A 15843-nucleotide genomic window follows, 5' to 3' on the forward strand; every position below is an offset into this window, starting at 1 on the left:
CCCCACAATCAATCAATTAAATAACACTTCCTGCTTTAAAACCCACTGTCTAATGCAGCTGCCTCACTCTGTCTAATGGCAAAGCCAGTGGGCTTGTCTAGATTTCATCTCTAAGATTACCACTATTCGCTCTGAGATAGTCCCTCCTGATTCTTCTTCTGCTCTTAATCTTCTATCGCCTTCGCCCAACAAATTTTCTGTCTTTCCTCCTGCCTCCTTGGATGAACTCTCTACACTTCTGAACTCTTCCAAACCTGCAACCTGTCCTCTTGATCCAATTCCTACTCGTCTTCTAATCTCTATAGCTCCCTCCTTTCTGCCCTCACTTCTCCATATCTTCAATCTCTCTCTCTCTACAGGCTCCTTCCCGTCGGACTTCAAACATGCTCTCATTTTCCCAATTCTGAAAAAAACCTTCTCTTTGTCTAGCTATCGTCCGATTTCTCTTCTCCCCTTTCTTTCTAAGGTTTTGGAACGGGTTGTCTTAAGTTTTTTGAAACCAACTCCATCCTTGATCCCTTTCAGTCTGGTTTCCGCCCAAGGCATTCCACAAAGACAGCTCTCACTAAGATCTCGAATGACCTTTAACAGGCCAAGGCTAATGGCCTTTACTCTGTTCTCATCCTTCTCGATTTGTCTGCAGCCTTTGACACCGTTGATCACTGTCTCCTAATTGACATACAGTGGTGCCTCGGGATACGAAATGATCGGGTTACGAAATTTCCGGGATACGAAAAAGTTGGATTGGCAGAAACTGTTTCGGGTTACGAAATATTTTTCGGGTTACGAAATTCATTTCGGCGCGAAATTCAAATGCTGCAAAGTGCAGCTATAGGCTTTCCAGTGCTAACGGAAAAGTGTTTCGGGTTACGAAATTTTCGGGTTACGAAAGGAATGGCGGAACGAATTAATTTCGTAACCCGAGGCACCACTGTACTCTCTGACCTTGGGTTCTCAGACTCTGTTCTCAACTGGTTTAGATCTTACTTGTCTGGCCGATCTTTTGCAGTAGTTGCAGGGGGTCAGACTTCTTCTCCTGTTCCCTTATCTGTTGGAGTTTCAAATAGTGCAAAGTCAAAATGGCAAAGGTTATTAATGAGGAAGAACACACAAGCTAGGAGAGGGTGAAGAGGTTTGCTTTTGCCTGAGTGTGCTGAGAAGGGCCAGATTCATTCCCTCCTCTTCTCTGCCCCTTGTTGAGTTAATTTATTTCAGACTACTTTTACACTTTGAACCCAGCTTGCAGAAATGGAAATACAGTGCGTCTGTGCTTTACGTGGGTGCGGCATAAGCGGCTTTCAGCATATGCTGAAAGCCATGCTGGAAAAGCCCCTCGCATGCCCCGGAAGAAATAATGGGGCGCGTGCCCTTGGTGTGTGCAAGCTGCCACGCCACCACCAGCACAAGCCCTATTACTTCTAATGGGGCTCCAGCACACGCAGATTTCCCCTTACGCGGAGGGATCCGGAATGGAGGCCTGTGTAAGGGGAGGGCCCACTGTATGCTGAGGACAAAGGAAGAAAGTGGAAGGAGGAGAGAGAAACTGGAACATTGCCAAAGCAGTTGAAAAAATGGGACAACAGAGGATTAATTTGGACTGTCCCTGTCAAACTGGGACAGTTGGAGGGTATGAAGAAATCTAGTGATTCTGCTATCAGAAACTTTGCAATTCCCCAAGAGTTTATAGAAAAAAATAGGGACAGAAAGGAAGAGGGAGGGAAGTGATTCACTAGGAAGATACACACAGATCCAGATTAAAAGAGACATATTGCATGAATCAAGGCTATTGATATCTGGGCATCTACACTGTGTGTTATGCAACAAGAAGCAGAGTAATTATTTCAAGCCAGGGCAACTCAAACTTGCTACCAAACAAATCTGTTACTTCACACTTTTGTTCAGTGGAAGAGATGCCAAAGGGGATGAAGATATGAGCAGAGACCTCAAAACTGACTTTACCTTCTTCTGCATCTCTCTGTGGAGGTGAAGGCGGTGAGTTTGGGGGGATGCAACCCCAGCCTTATGTGTACAAAAAGAAGGTCTCAGAGAAGAACGCTGCACTTGTTTTTCCAGCAGCCGACAAATCTGGAGCCGATTCATTTGCATTTTGGATTACTAGAGCATTTCTAAGCAAAAACTGGGAAGGGAGCCAGCCCCTTTTGGCCTGGAAACAGGCGCAAGTCGATGCCTGGCATTTGCGAACTGGGACGAGAGCCAAGGGCTGCTGCCCCAACTGAGTCTGGGGATAGACCCCCAAGCTAAATTTCTGTCATAACAGAATCTGCAAGTATGCAGGATTACCTGGATTTTCTCCTTATAGTTTTACAGTGGGTTGTCTGTTGTCTTGGATTTGTCACTCTGTGTCACAGGAATTGGGCTGCCAATGAACTAGAGGAGATGTTGAGTATCTATGATAAGAGGTAGCTAGTGACAGTACTGTAAGAAGCATTTATAGGGTGGAGATAGGGTCTTCACTGCAACACTGTGGGAAGAAATTTAACCCTACTGAGGCATCTTCAAGGGGACAGTATATTTTCCTTTCATTCCATGCCCTCCAATTGTCCAGATTTGGCAGGAACAGTCCCAATTAATCCTATGTCAGACCACTTTTCAGCTTCTTAAAAAAGTCCCAGTTTCTTTCTCATCCTCCCACTTCTGTCCTTCATCCTCTGCTGCTGAAAACGGAGTTCAAAGTGCAAAAATAGTGAGACGAGGAGAAGTTGAATCTTGTCTTTCCGTGTGCACAGGGAAGCAAATGATAACTTCTGCCCTCTTGACCACACCCTGATGTTGCTTGGCCACACATATCCTGGTTTCATCTATAACATGTTGGAGAGTATGTCATTATCATTTCCCCAAGAAATGCTCCATTTCCAAATTGGTATGTGTACATTAGGGGTGGGGAAACTTTGGTTATCTATATGTTTTGCACTATAGCTTCTAGGCTCCCTACTATTGGTCATGCTGGCTGGGACAGATAGGAGTTGTACAGCAAAATGTCTTGAGGACTAAAGGTTCTCTAGCTGTCATATATATAGAGCAGGATGGTCATATATTTGTAGAATTAAATCCAGTTGCTAGTCTGTGTTTTGTATAGTGTTGATCCTGATTACTAGAAAGTATAGGTTACAGAAAGGAGGTTGATGACATTGTATGAGAGAAAGAGGTATACATAATTTATGTACTTTAATAGCTGCTAAGGAGAAAATTAAAAGTCATTTTTTTTGCTTTTGTCTTTTTTTTCTTCTTCACTATTTTTTAAAAAAAATACATTTTATGTGAAAAAATATTAAAATATAGGTTCTGAATCATGTGCACCATAAAATTGACTTGCAAAGACTAGTTTCTACTTTTTTTACTAGCAAGAGTGGAGAGAACTTTTGCCTCTTTTCAGGGATGGGGGAAATTCATAAGACTTTTCAGGAATTTGGCTTTTTATACACAGTCTTATAGACAAGGTGGATAAAATTTAAAACCAATGTTAGTCCTAGGGATGGAAATAATATTTTAAAATATTCTTTAATTTAAAAAAAAAAAAACAGAAACCTGGACTGATAACAGTCTTCACAGTTCATGATTTACTCTGTGGGAAATTTGCATGGGGTTGTTCTGTGCATAAAACAGTCTCGTCTGCGCAGGAAACAGCATTTATTATTTGTTGCTGTTTTTCTGTGCCAAGTAGTTTCTGACTTATGGTGATTCTAAGGTGAATCTATCACAGGGTTTTCTTGGCAGAGAGGGTTTGCCTTTGCCCTTGCCTTCCTCTGAGGCTGAGAAAGAGTGACTTTGTTACCCCAAAGATCACCTCTCCATGCAGGATCCCTCCATTTGATATAAACTTAATATTAAAGGGACTGTCAAAAAAACTCATAGCCCTGAGAGCATCCCAGTGTGGACGAAGACACTTTGACCCTGTAAAGAAATCCAGGACCACATAAAGAGATCCCATAGGGTCATCAGGGGAGAGGTTAGCACAAAGCCAGAGGAATCTGCCAAAGATCAAAATCTGCATAGGTCCTTCGTTGATGGAAACATTTGTTTGTGTGATATCTGTGTTTGCAAGAAAACAGAAGTTTAAGACTATCTCCCTTTATAATAGGTATATCTTTGTCCAGGGACATCTGCATGGATGACTGGGCAATTCTCAATTTCCTTGCTCATTCTCACACCTGTAAAATCCATTTACGTTGCAAAATTGCCCTGAGAAAGGTTTTGCCCTACATATGTACCCACTTGGGCAGTTCAAGTCAGTCTCAGTTGAGGTCAAACACCTTGTTCATATCTTTTTTGATTGTTTAGGACATGCAGGCCACCCATGATCCTAAGGCAGCATTCTGGGTCAGACTCACTTAACAGTGTCCCTCTGATCAGAGCTCTGTATGTGAACCCAGGACAGTATTACCTTCCACTAAAACCTCTACATTGCCATCAGCTACCATCTTTATATTGTTAGTTCTTGAATGAGTGCATGAGTGAGTGTTCTTGCATGAGTGGTGATCCCTTTATTTTTAAATAAAAACCATTTGGAATTTGCATTCTGGAGTTTCGGTTTTTAGGACCGTTATACATAGGTCTGACCCTGGCTTTAGTTACCCGAAGCCCTTTTGCAGCCATCATTTGAGCTAATTAAATTTCCCCTTTGCATATTGGATTGTGAGTGCCCTCTTGGGACCCTTGCAGTTTGGGTAACTTCTTGTTCCAGGTCAGCCAGTGGCTTTGCATTTCTGACTGTGGATTTTGAACCCTGGTCTCTAGAGTCATAGTCCAGCACTCAGACCACTACATCACACTGGCTCAGAAACATTTACTATGCATAATATTTCTATTCAGAAATGTTATTTTCTGTGATGAAAAAGACTGCTTCATCTGAGAAAATTCAAGACTTCTGCACAAAATTAATGTTGCACTGAAAGCACAATTTTCTGCACACAAAACAGCTTTTCCTGCATAGATATATTATCATCTGTGCTGAACGTGCTTCTTCCTGTACAGAACAAACTGCTTTATTTGGAAAACAGTAGTGCACAAATTTTGTGCAGAATAAGTTCCCAATTGTGAATAGGTTTCAAAAAGGGTAGTTTTCAAAGCCTTTCTCATAGGAGGAGGAAAAGAGCTAAAATTACTCCAAGATGAAACTTAGGGAAGAACTACATCCCTAGTTATTCCCAATTGGAGTAGATCCCCTCATTTAAGACCAGTTCCTTTCCATGGGAAAATTTGGTTAAAACTGACTGTGACTTTGGCCCAATGATGTCTCCCGCCCTTCATATATTTCTTGTACCTCTGGGATACAGCTCCAAGTGTAGGATTCCAACAGGACAACACTCCATAGCATGGCTTGTCAAAACTGGTAGAAAGGGAATTCCTAGTAACCAAGGATTTGGGGGTTGGGTAGGTTCATCTGCCCTGCATAACTCCTTGCATGGATAAGAAGACTCCTGATAGTTATGGATCATAATACTTTTAGATTGCCTGCACTTGTGAAAGAAATACTCTTTTCAATACTAGTTGGTAGGACAATACTGTCATACTCATGTCTGGTGAGTAGGACAATACTATAGCTGTTACATCCTGCTTCTGGGTTTCCCTTACGCACCTGACTGGCTGCTATGGGAACAGAATGCAGGACTAGATATATTTTTGGTTTGAGTTCTTAGGTTCTGATAGTCTCAGTAAGCATGCAAGACAGAATGCTTGTAAGTTTTTTCGTCCTCAATGAGAAAGGGTTTCTCAAATCCTCAAGATATCCTTTAAAAAATATGGTTAACACCTATGAGAATTTTCCTAATTCAGGACTTTTTCATTTTTTAAAATTATTTGCCCTCAAACACCTTTTTCTGGATGTAAAATAGTATATTTCTCTCCAAACAAAATGATTAAAATCCTATTAGTTAATCCTAATTGATCCAATGGCTCTGTCAGGACTAATAGTAGGGGTTAAGCCAGCATTTTCTGTGCTAAGACGTGGTTTTATATTGTTTTCACACACACACACACACGGTTGTTTCTGAGTAAAATCAAGGTTTTTGTATTCATATAGAATTTTCTGCAAATGATGTTTTGTTTTTTGCAGAAAAGTTCTGAAGGGCAGAAAATCATTGGGAAATGTATAAATGTTCTTATACTTTTGCTAAGTAGGGATAAAACCTTTGAAATTAATGCCCAGTATTCTGTACAGGCTACTTAGTTAAATGCCAGTCCATCAGGCCTGTGCAACATATGGCCCACAGACCACCTGAGACCTGCTAAAGGATTTTGGGCAGTCTGTGAAAAATGTAGAGTCTTGCTTCTCCATTCCCAGGCTTTCTCCCCTAGAAGCCTGGGGATGCTAACTGATTAGAAGTGTTATACATCCCAATAACTAAATGTAAACAGTAAGAAAACCTGAAAAATGTATTGAAACTTGTACCACTTAGCAATTTTTTAAACACTGATATGATTTCATGATAAATAAAAAATCTTCAGTACTAAGTGTAATTAATTGATATTAATTGAAATTTCCCCCTTTTATAATATGGTTTATCTGCAAAATATTTAATCATCAATTATACCTTTATTTGGAAAGTGAGGCCCAAAGAAGTTTAGCCTATTTTAATTTTGGACCCTACCTACTTCAAGTTGCCCAGATCTTCAGTATATTCAAATACAGTGGGCCCTTGGTATCTGTTGAGGTTTGGTTCTAGGACCCCTTCCCCCATGGATACAAAAATTTGTGGATGCTGAAGTCCCATTCAATACAATGTCATAGTAAAATGGTACCCACTATTTAAAATGGCAAATAAAGATTTGCTTTTTGTAATTTATAGATATTTTTAAATATTTTCAAGCTGTGGCTGGTTGAATCCATGGAGAAAGAATCTGTGGATACGGAAGGCGAACTGTATACAGAACAGTTACCTAGATTTTCTCATCCATACCTGATACGGATTCCCAACCACTATTGGTGATTATTGCCACAATTGTACTTTATGACTGTGACATGATTGCCAATGTACATTGCTAAGTGTCAACTGCATGAGGAGTCAGCAATAGGAGCATGGGTGAATAACCTTTCCATCAGGTTAGGTGGGAGTCAGGCCAGGAGATGTTACTTAGTTAAGTACACTTAAGTATCTAATATAGAATACTGGCCATATGTTCTTAACATATAAAAATTAAGTAAGTGAAGATTTACAGTATATGTATCATTCTTGACAATTTCTAGACCATATTTGCCCAAATAGCAAACAAACAGAAAGCAAAATATATTCAGGAATACTGGATATTGTTTATTTAAGCATTTATTTTTTAAAAAAAATCCTCCACTCATTTATACACCAATCCAGGTATTCGTTACATACAGAAAAAGCAGCCGGAAAAAAAGGGGGGGGGGGTATTTTTTCCAAGAAAGGTAATTACAAAATTGCATTTTCAGGCCTCTACAAATTCTAGAAAGCTTATCAAATTTGTTGTTTTTTTTTTAAAGTTATATCACCCACCCACCTCTGTCAACACATGAACTTATAGTAAAGTCAAAGCCAGAAGTTCCTTCTTAGAACAAAATCTTAAACATTCAGTCTTCCTAAAGTCGTGTCTCTTTCTCTGGCCAGTAGGTGGATTGAATCAAACGATCACTGTTGATAAAGTCACTTTTCCTGCTTTTGGATGAAGTCATTCCTCTCTCTCCACTGGATAGGATGGTTTCATTGTGGGGAATGTACCTTTTCTTCAGAACAATCAGGACAGCAATGCTTAGAAATGTGGACATGGTGCCCAAAACAACAGTCAAACCAAGATAGATATACCTGTGATGAAGCACAACAAAGTTTGCATCCATTACTTAAATCTAGAGATAGATTAGATTTTAATTACAGGTAATTTTTTTAACAATCAAATTTGTTACCAGATTTTACCAGTTATTTCATATTCAAGAAAATGTTAAAGAGGGTGTTAAAATCCCAGTGTCAAAAAAACTGAAACTGAGAAAGTTGTCCATCCATGCTCAGGGCTTTTAAAATTGTTGGCTAAGATTCTGCATCATCATTGTAGTTAAAAACTGAGGGTGTCCTTCCAAAACCTGGACCAGGCTGGTGGAGCCCCACCCAAAGTGTTTCTGGGGCACTGGAAATCAGAGCATTGGGAAATGATGTCTGCAGTGCTTTCCTAGTCATGAGAACAGGCAGCTGGAGAACCAAGAGGTTCTACCACAACTGCTTGCTCCATGGCACTCTGACTGGGAGGGCACTGCAGATGTCAATTTCCAGCATCCTGATTTCCAGTGCCTTAAGTCTTCATTCAAAGTGCTGTGAGGCTGCAAAGGTAGGTTTGGGGGGATGGCCATTCATGCTTGCATGAATCCCCAGCAGTTATTATATCATACGTATAGCTAACAATATTGTAGCTGCTGAACCTGTTGCCAGCTCTTGCTTATTCAGCCATTATATTAAGGCTGTCACATCTTTTTTTCTCCAGAGAGGTTCTTCATCTTTCAATATTTTTGTAACAAGTAGTACAATGTGGCCCTTTCCATGCTCCACTTCATTTCATTGGCTGTTACAGATAGGAGAACATTTTTGGTTCCTTTTCAGAAATTCACAAGAATTCACAAATTTCATTACAATGAGACAGAGTTAATCGTTCCCCTTCTTATAACAATTCTGAAAAATCTAGTCATATGGAAAAAAGAAATCTCATGATTTCCAATGGAATTTTCCCTCCTCAATATACATATGGAAATAGATTTTTCTCAGGATCATGACCAAGGCAGGAATACGTTACATTTCCCTTCTCCATGGGCTATGACAGCCAATTTGGATGATTTTTGGTGCTTTCTTTTAAATTTTTAAAGGCAAAAATCCATAGTTGTTAGCTATGAATTTAACCTGACATGTAGTTTGGTCCTTAAAATCATAGAGTTGGAAGAGTCCCAATGGCCATCCAGTCCAACCCCCCTGCCATGCAGGAACTCACAGTCAAAGCACCTCTGAGAGATGGCCATCCAGCCTCTGTTTAAAGACCTCCAAAGAAGGAGACACCCTTAATGTGTTCCACAGTCGAAAAGCTCTTACTGTCAGAAGTTCCTCCTAATGTTGAGGTGGAATCTCTTTTCCTGGAGTTTGTATCCATTGTTCTGGGTCCATTCTCTGGAGCAGCAGAAAACAAACTTGCTCCATCCTCAATATGACACCCCTTAAAATATTTAAATAGGGCAATCATATCACCTCTTAACATTTGCTTCTCCAGGCTAAACATACCTAGCTCCCTACGTCTCTCATCGTAAGGCATGGCTTTTAGACTCTTCATCATTTTAGCTGCCCTCCTCTAGATACACTCCAGCTTCTCAACATCCTTTTTGAATTGTGATGTCCAGAACTAGACACAGTATTCCAGATGAGACCTGACCAAAGCAGAATAGAGTGGTACTAATATTTCCCTTGATCTAGACACTATACTTCTATTGATGCAGCCTAGAATCACATTGGTTTTTTTAGCTGCTCCATCTCACCGTTGACTCATGTTCAACTTGTGGTTTACTAAGATTCCTAGATCACTTTCACGTATAGTCTTGTTAAGCCAGGTGCCCCCCCCCCATCCTATATCTATGCATTTCATTTTTCCACTCTAAGTGCAGTGCCTTACATTTCTCCATGTTGAAATTTATTTTGTTAGATTTGGCCCAGCTTTCTAACCTATTCAGGTCATTTTGACCCTCTCCTCTGGGTTATTAGCTCCTCCTCCTAATTTTTGTCCTCTGCAAATTTGATAAACATGCCCTCTATTCTTTCATCCAAGTTGTTGATAAAGATGTTGAATAGCACTGGGCCCAGGATAGAACCTTGTGGCACTCCACTGGTCACTTCTCTCCAGGATGAAGAGGGGCCATTGCTAAGCACCCTTTGGGTGTGTCTGGACAACCAATTACAAATCCATATAACAGATACTTTGTCTAGCCCACATTTTACAAGCTTGTTTGCAAAAAATACCATGGGTGGATCTTGATAAAGGCCTTAGGTAATGAAGATATACTATATCCACAGCACTCCTTCATCTACCTAGCTGATAATTTTATCAAAAAAAGAGATCAGATTAGTCTGGCATAACTTGTTTTTGAGAAACCCATGTTGACTTTTTGTGATTATGACATTCCCTTCTAAATGTTCAGACTCTCTGTTTAATTATCTGCTCTAGAATTTTTCCTGGTATTGATGTCAGACTAACTAGGCAATAATTGTTGGAAACCTCTTTTTTTCCCTTTTTGAAGATGGGGACAAAGTTTTCCCTCCTCCAGTCTGCTGGGACTTCTCCTGTTCTCCAGAAGTTCTCAAAGATTATTGCTAGTGGTTCTGAGATTACATTTGCCAGTTCTTTTAATATCCTTCATATTAACCAGGTACTCATGTACTACCTCTTTACTTATTCTGTGCTGCATTTCCCCTATTGTGTTCCTTGAGGGGAACAAACTTGTACAGAGCTTAGGGGTGTATTTTTTTTTATTTCATTATTTTAGCTACAACAAAGATTTAAAATGGTTGTCATGCTTCACTCCATAACATCAGAGGAACTAGGCCAACAATAGTTGCAGTCAAATGTCACCCCTCCATTCATTCAGGAGCCAGGAGCCCTGGTGGCGCAGTGGGTAAATGCCTGTAATGCAGCCATTCACTCGAAACCACAAGGCTGCGAGTTCAAGACCAGCAAAAGGGCCCAAGCTCGACTCAGGCTTGCATCCTTCCGAGGTCGCTAAAATGAGTACCCAGACTGTTGGGGGCAAATTAGCTTACTTGCTAATTAGCTTACTTGCTGTTCACCGCTATGATCTTTGGAATAGCGGTATATAAATAAAACAAATTATTAATTATTATTATTATTCACCATCCATCCATTCCTTTATTTATATTCCCTCTTTCTCCCAGTCTAGGACTATTGCAAATTTTTATATACCTGCCCACTATTTTATACAAAAAGAGCAGCAGCTCACTGACAGATGACATTCAAAACCTATTGGTTCTATGTATATTAGTATACTCAGAATTCTGAAGAACTACAATTTTTCAGTGTGTAAGCATTGACTTACCTAAATGCATTTGAATCATACAGCCTGCAAGCCCCTTGGCCTCCACACCTTTTGCTTCCCCACTTGAGACATGTTGTGTCAATTGAGACCCCAAAATATACAGGAGCTGGGATTCCTGCTGCATTTAAGAAGAAAGAAAGCAAAAATATACAAACATTTTAATGCTTTAATGCATTTCTTCCACTCTGTGATTGCAGAATGACATAGGAAGAACCAAATCCTTCCAAGCAGTTTAGTCAAATCTACTGTGCATCATGAATTCTACCTTCCTGGACAACAATAACAAACAAAAAAAACCCCTCTCTCCTTAAATTCATAATTTTCCACTTTTGAAACCATGGTTTCTTTTGTGTTGTACTAGTTACCATAGCTAGCTTACAAATAAAACACTCATGATGTAAACCAGGATTGGGAATCACACAGTCCTCCAGATTTCATTGGAAAGCCACTCCCAGCAGGCCTAGCCAGGAGAGTCAATGGTGAAGAAGGTGGAAACCTGTACCCTAAATAAATAAATAAATAAATAAATAAATAAATATTGAGCAAATGCTCATCTTTGATCAAGCAGAATCTTGAAAAAGTTACTTTTAGGGATTACATCTCCCTAAATCTCCCAGCAAGTATGGAGCTGTAGCCTATACTGTGAACAAGTGGAAATCCTAGGTTTGTTGTGATTGTCTGCCTTCAAGTTGTTTCTGAGTTATTGTCAGTCCCCAGACAGAGTAGGAGCTAGGGCCTATTCAAGACATTTTAAAGTCTGAGGCAAATAAAGAAGATGGCATTCCTTTCATCTTGCACCCACTTGCCCTCATTCCATATAAAGAGGGAAATTGTAAATCTTACAATGAAATCTTACTTCAGCAATGGCAAAGCAACAACAACAACAACAATAATAGTCATCATCATCAGCACCTACAACAACAACATTCATTAATAATGGCATTTTCACCAAAGGGCAGGACATCAAGCATATACAACTAGAAACAGAGAAAATAAAACACAACACTCTATAAATATAAATATAAACTATAAATATAAAGTGACTGCCTCAAGTGCATCCCCAAAAGGAACCAAAGGAAGAATAGGGTAGTTTAGGAAGAATAGGACAGACCATGGAGCACATTCATCAAACTTCCAGCAGAAGGTTATCTATTATTTTATTTTATTTTATTTTATTTTATTTTATTTATATCCTACTTATTTATATCCTATATCACCCAGCACAGGACCCAAGGCAGCCAGGGAATGCTGGAGAAATGGCAGAGTAGCTCATTGCTATCCTTCAGCATCTGTTCAGCATTTAATTAATGAGCTCTGGTCCAGGAGTAGTTAATTGCTTCCATGTAAGAGTTGTGGAGAATTCACTCTGGGCTTTACCAAAGACTTTAAAGGAACTGTCAAAGATAAATGTGTGTGTGCATGCACTCAAGTTGACTTATGGTGGCCCCATGAATTTCATAGGCTTTTCTTAAGCAAGGATTACTCAGAGGTGGTTTTGCTAGTTCCTTCCTCTGCCATACAGCCTAAAGTACCTGGTATTCATGGTGCAAAACTCCCTCAGTGTTCCAGCCAAAAGACAGCCCTAAATTCTATTCATAGTCCCAACTGGAGTAGGCCCATTGAATACATGTTTAATGGCGAGTCAACAGTTATGTAAATCGCAGTGACTTAATGGACTCACTGTAGACGACCAATAGGATTCAAGCCACTATGTTTTGGAGCTGAAAGAGAGTTTGTAATATCTTGTTCAGAAGTTAGAACATCTTAAAATGAATTTGCATTATCGTAACTGCTGGAAATTCTGATTTACAGTCATGAATGACTGAACATGAGCTTCTGCAGCATGGTAGCATCCTTGCTGAAGGGTTTTCAAGGCCCTGGAGATTGGAGCACTCGGAAATTATGTCTGCAGTGTGTCCTCAGTCATGGGATGCCTTGGGAGAAGCAGTTGGGGCCCGACCACAAATGATTTCTTCAACTGCCTGTTCTTGATGCACCCACAACCAGGACCACATCATTTCTCATCACCCTGACCTAGCTCCCATCACCTAGCATTTCAGAAATGCTCCAGCCAGGGTAAAGGTAGAGTGTGGGTGGGTGGCATCATAGTTATAAAGATGGTCCAAGATCTTGCCCTCCACCCAAAAAATCCCTAAGCACTAGTCTTTTTGTGTTCACCCATGGATAAAAATAAATATCTTGTGAAGACTTATAGGGTACCCCCTTCCCCTGAAAAGGGGTGTCTGAATAAGATGGAACAACTGTGATGCATCTACACTGCAGATGCAGTTCAGCACTTCTTTAACCGCCATAGTTCAATAGTATGGCATTCTGGAATGTCTTATTTTGCAAGATATTTAGCCTTCTCTGTCAGAGAGCTCTGGTGCCACAGCAAACTACAAATCCCAGGATTCCATAGGATGGAGCCATGGCAGTTAAAAGCAGTGTCAAACTGCATTAATTATGCAGTGTGGCAGCAGCCACCTTTCTTCTTGAGGATTTGTGAATAATTCTTTACCTCCTCAACTCATACTTAGCAAGACTCATACTTACCAAGAACCCTTATGGCTAAAGTATAGATTCCCAGGGCAAATGATTTCAATTGTGGATTAATGCATCTGGAATAGACAAATGGGAAAATATAGGCAATGCATTAGATGAATCATCACAGGCCTGATGTTTATCTCACAGTGGATTGGCTTGTCCTAGCTTGCTTGTAACTCAAAGAGAGAAAAGGTTTGGGGAGTGGCAGGAAAGGAGTTATGGGATAAAAGATAGTAAACTCTAGTTCATGTAAATGCACAGTAAGAAAAATTTTAAGCAAGCATTTCTAAAGCTACCTCAAAGAACAAAGAGAAGGCAATGATAAAGCAAGGCAAATATTTAAAAAAAATAGAATTTGAAAGTACTGTTTCAGTACAAATTCTGGGATTTGTAGTTTTGTGAGATATTTATCTTCTTCTGTCAGAGAGCTCTGGAGTCACAACAAACTACAAATCCCAGAATTCCATAGGATGGAGCCATGACAGTTAAAGTGGTGTCAAACTGCATCAATTCCACAGTGTGAGTTATTTATAACAAGGGTAAAATAAGTTATAGTTCAAAACTAATGTACCAAGTGGAGATGAAGTTTACTGGTGAAATCAATAACCTTTAGTTACTTCAAGAAAGTACTTCTAAGGTGTTTTGATCTTTTCCTCCCAAGTAACCAAACAGCTTTCTTCATCATTTACAAAGTTGTTGCAAATGTTTTTGTTACTTTTAAGACAAGCAAAACAACTTTTAAGAACAGTAGATTACTTTCCAAACACTCCAGTGAGTAATGGTAATTAACTACTTTGGAAACAAACTTTCCAAGCAACTCTGCAGAACATACCAACTGTTCTCAGTAATTAGAAATAAAAGCAATACAAGGCAGTGGCTGGTGATGGTGGCAGTAAATAAAATAGCCATGCCTAAAGATTGTTTAAATCTCTTTGGGAAGGTACTGTTCCATCTTCTTTGAAACAGGCTGTGGTAAAGCCTCTGTTAAAGAAACCTTCCCTTGATCCCCTATCTATGAGTAATTATAGACCGGTCTCCCTACTACCATTCTTGGGCAAGGTGATCGAAGGGCGGTCGCCTCTCAGCTCCAGGTGGTCTTGGATGAAACCGATTATCTTGACCCATTTCAAACTGGCTTCAGGTCGGGTTACAGAGTTGAGACTGCCATGGTCGCCTTAGTCGATGACCTCCGTCTGGCCACCGACAGAGGAGACATAACTCTGTTGGTGCTCTTGGACATCTCAGCGGCCTTCGATACCATCGACCATGGTATCCTTCTGGAACGCCTGAGAGAATTAGGTATCGGGGGCACTGCGTTCCAGTGGTTCCGGTCCTATCTCTCGGGAAGGTTCCAGATGGTGAGGCTGGGGGACAGCTGCTCTTGTAAAAGAGAGCTTATATCGGGCGTCCCACAGGGCGCCATACTGTCCCCTATGCTATTTAACATTTACATGAAGCCGCTGGGAGAGATCATCCGGAGTCATGGAGCACGGTGTTATCAGTACGCTGATGACACCCAGATCTATCTCTCTATGTCTCCGACTGATACAGTGACTAAGGATGGCACCTCTCCTCTCGATGCCTGCCTGGAGGCAGTAATGGGTTGGATGAGGAAAAACAAACTCAGATTGAATCCAGAGAAAACAGAGGTACTCATGATAGATTCCCCTGGCCTGGGCAGGGAAATTTGTCATCTTGTCCTAGACGGGGTTAAACTTCCCCTAAAGGATACAGTTCATAGTTTGGGAGTACTCCTGGATCCATCTCTACAATTATCATCTCAAGTAGATGTGATGGCCAGGAGTGCTTGGTACCAGCTTTGGCTGATACGCCAACTACGTCCCTGTCTGGACCGAAAGGACCTAGAAAATGTAGTACATGCACTGGTAACCTCTCGTTTGGATTTCTGCAATGCGCTCTATATGGGGCTACCTTTGTATCAGGTTCAGAAACTTCAAATGATTCAAAATGCAGCAGCCAGGTTAATTACGGGGACGGCGAGATCTGACCATATAACGCCCATTTTAAAATCTCTTCACTGGCTGCCAATTCGTTTCCGGTCCCAATACAAAGTGTTGGTTATTACCTTTAAAGTCCTAAATGGCTTGGGCCCAGGTTACTTGAGGGAACGCCTCTCCCTGCTTAATCCACCCCGCACTCTCAGGGTGAGATTGGCAACTACCCAGCAAAGGGCTTTTACGGCAGTAGCACCTTCTCTTTGGAACGCCTTACTCGAAGAGATCCGC

At 40.6% G+C, this 15843-nt stretch overlaps 1 protein-coding gene across 1 annotated transcript in view; it reads right to left on the minus strand.

Annotated features, from left to right (window-relative positions):
• Window positions 1-7327: 7327 nt before the first annotated feature.
• LOC121931226 (solute carrier organic anion transporter family member 1C1-like) overlaps window positions 7328-15843 on the minus strand; it is a 39696-nt gene continuing 31180 nt past the window's right edge. The window contains exons 13-15 of the mRNA XM_042468710.1: window positions 13607-13671; window positions 11054-11171; window positions 7328-7784 (exon numbers count right to left, since the gene is read on the minus strand). Coding sequence (XP_042324644.1) covers window positions 7562-7784; window positions 11054-11171; window positions 13607-13671 — 406 coding nt within the window. The 3' untranslated portion in view covers window positions 7328-7561. The remainder of the gene's footprint in view (window positions 7785-11053; window positions 11172-13606; window positions 13672-15843) is intronic.

Source organism: Sceloporus undulatus, chromosome 5 (genome assembly GCF_019175285.1).
Source record: "Sceloporus undulatus isolate JIND9_A2432 ecotype Alabama chromosome 5, SceUnd_v1.1, whole genome shotgun sequence".
NCBI classification, from domain to species: Eukaryota; Metazoa; Chordata; class Lepidosauria; order Squamata; family Phrynosomatidae; genus Sceloporus; species Sceloporus undulatus.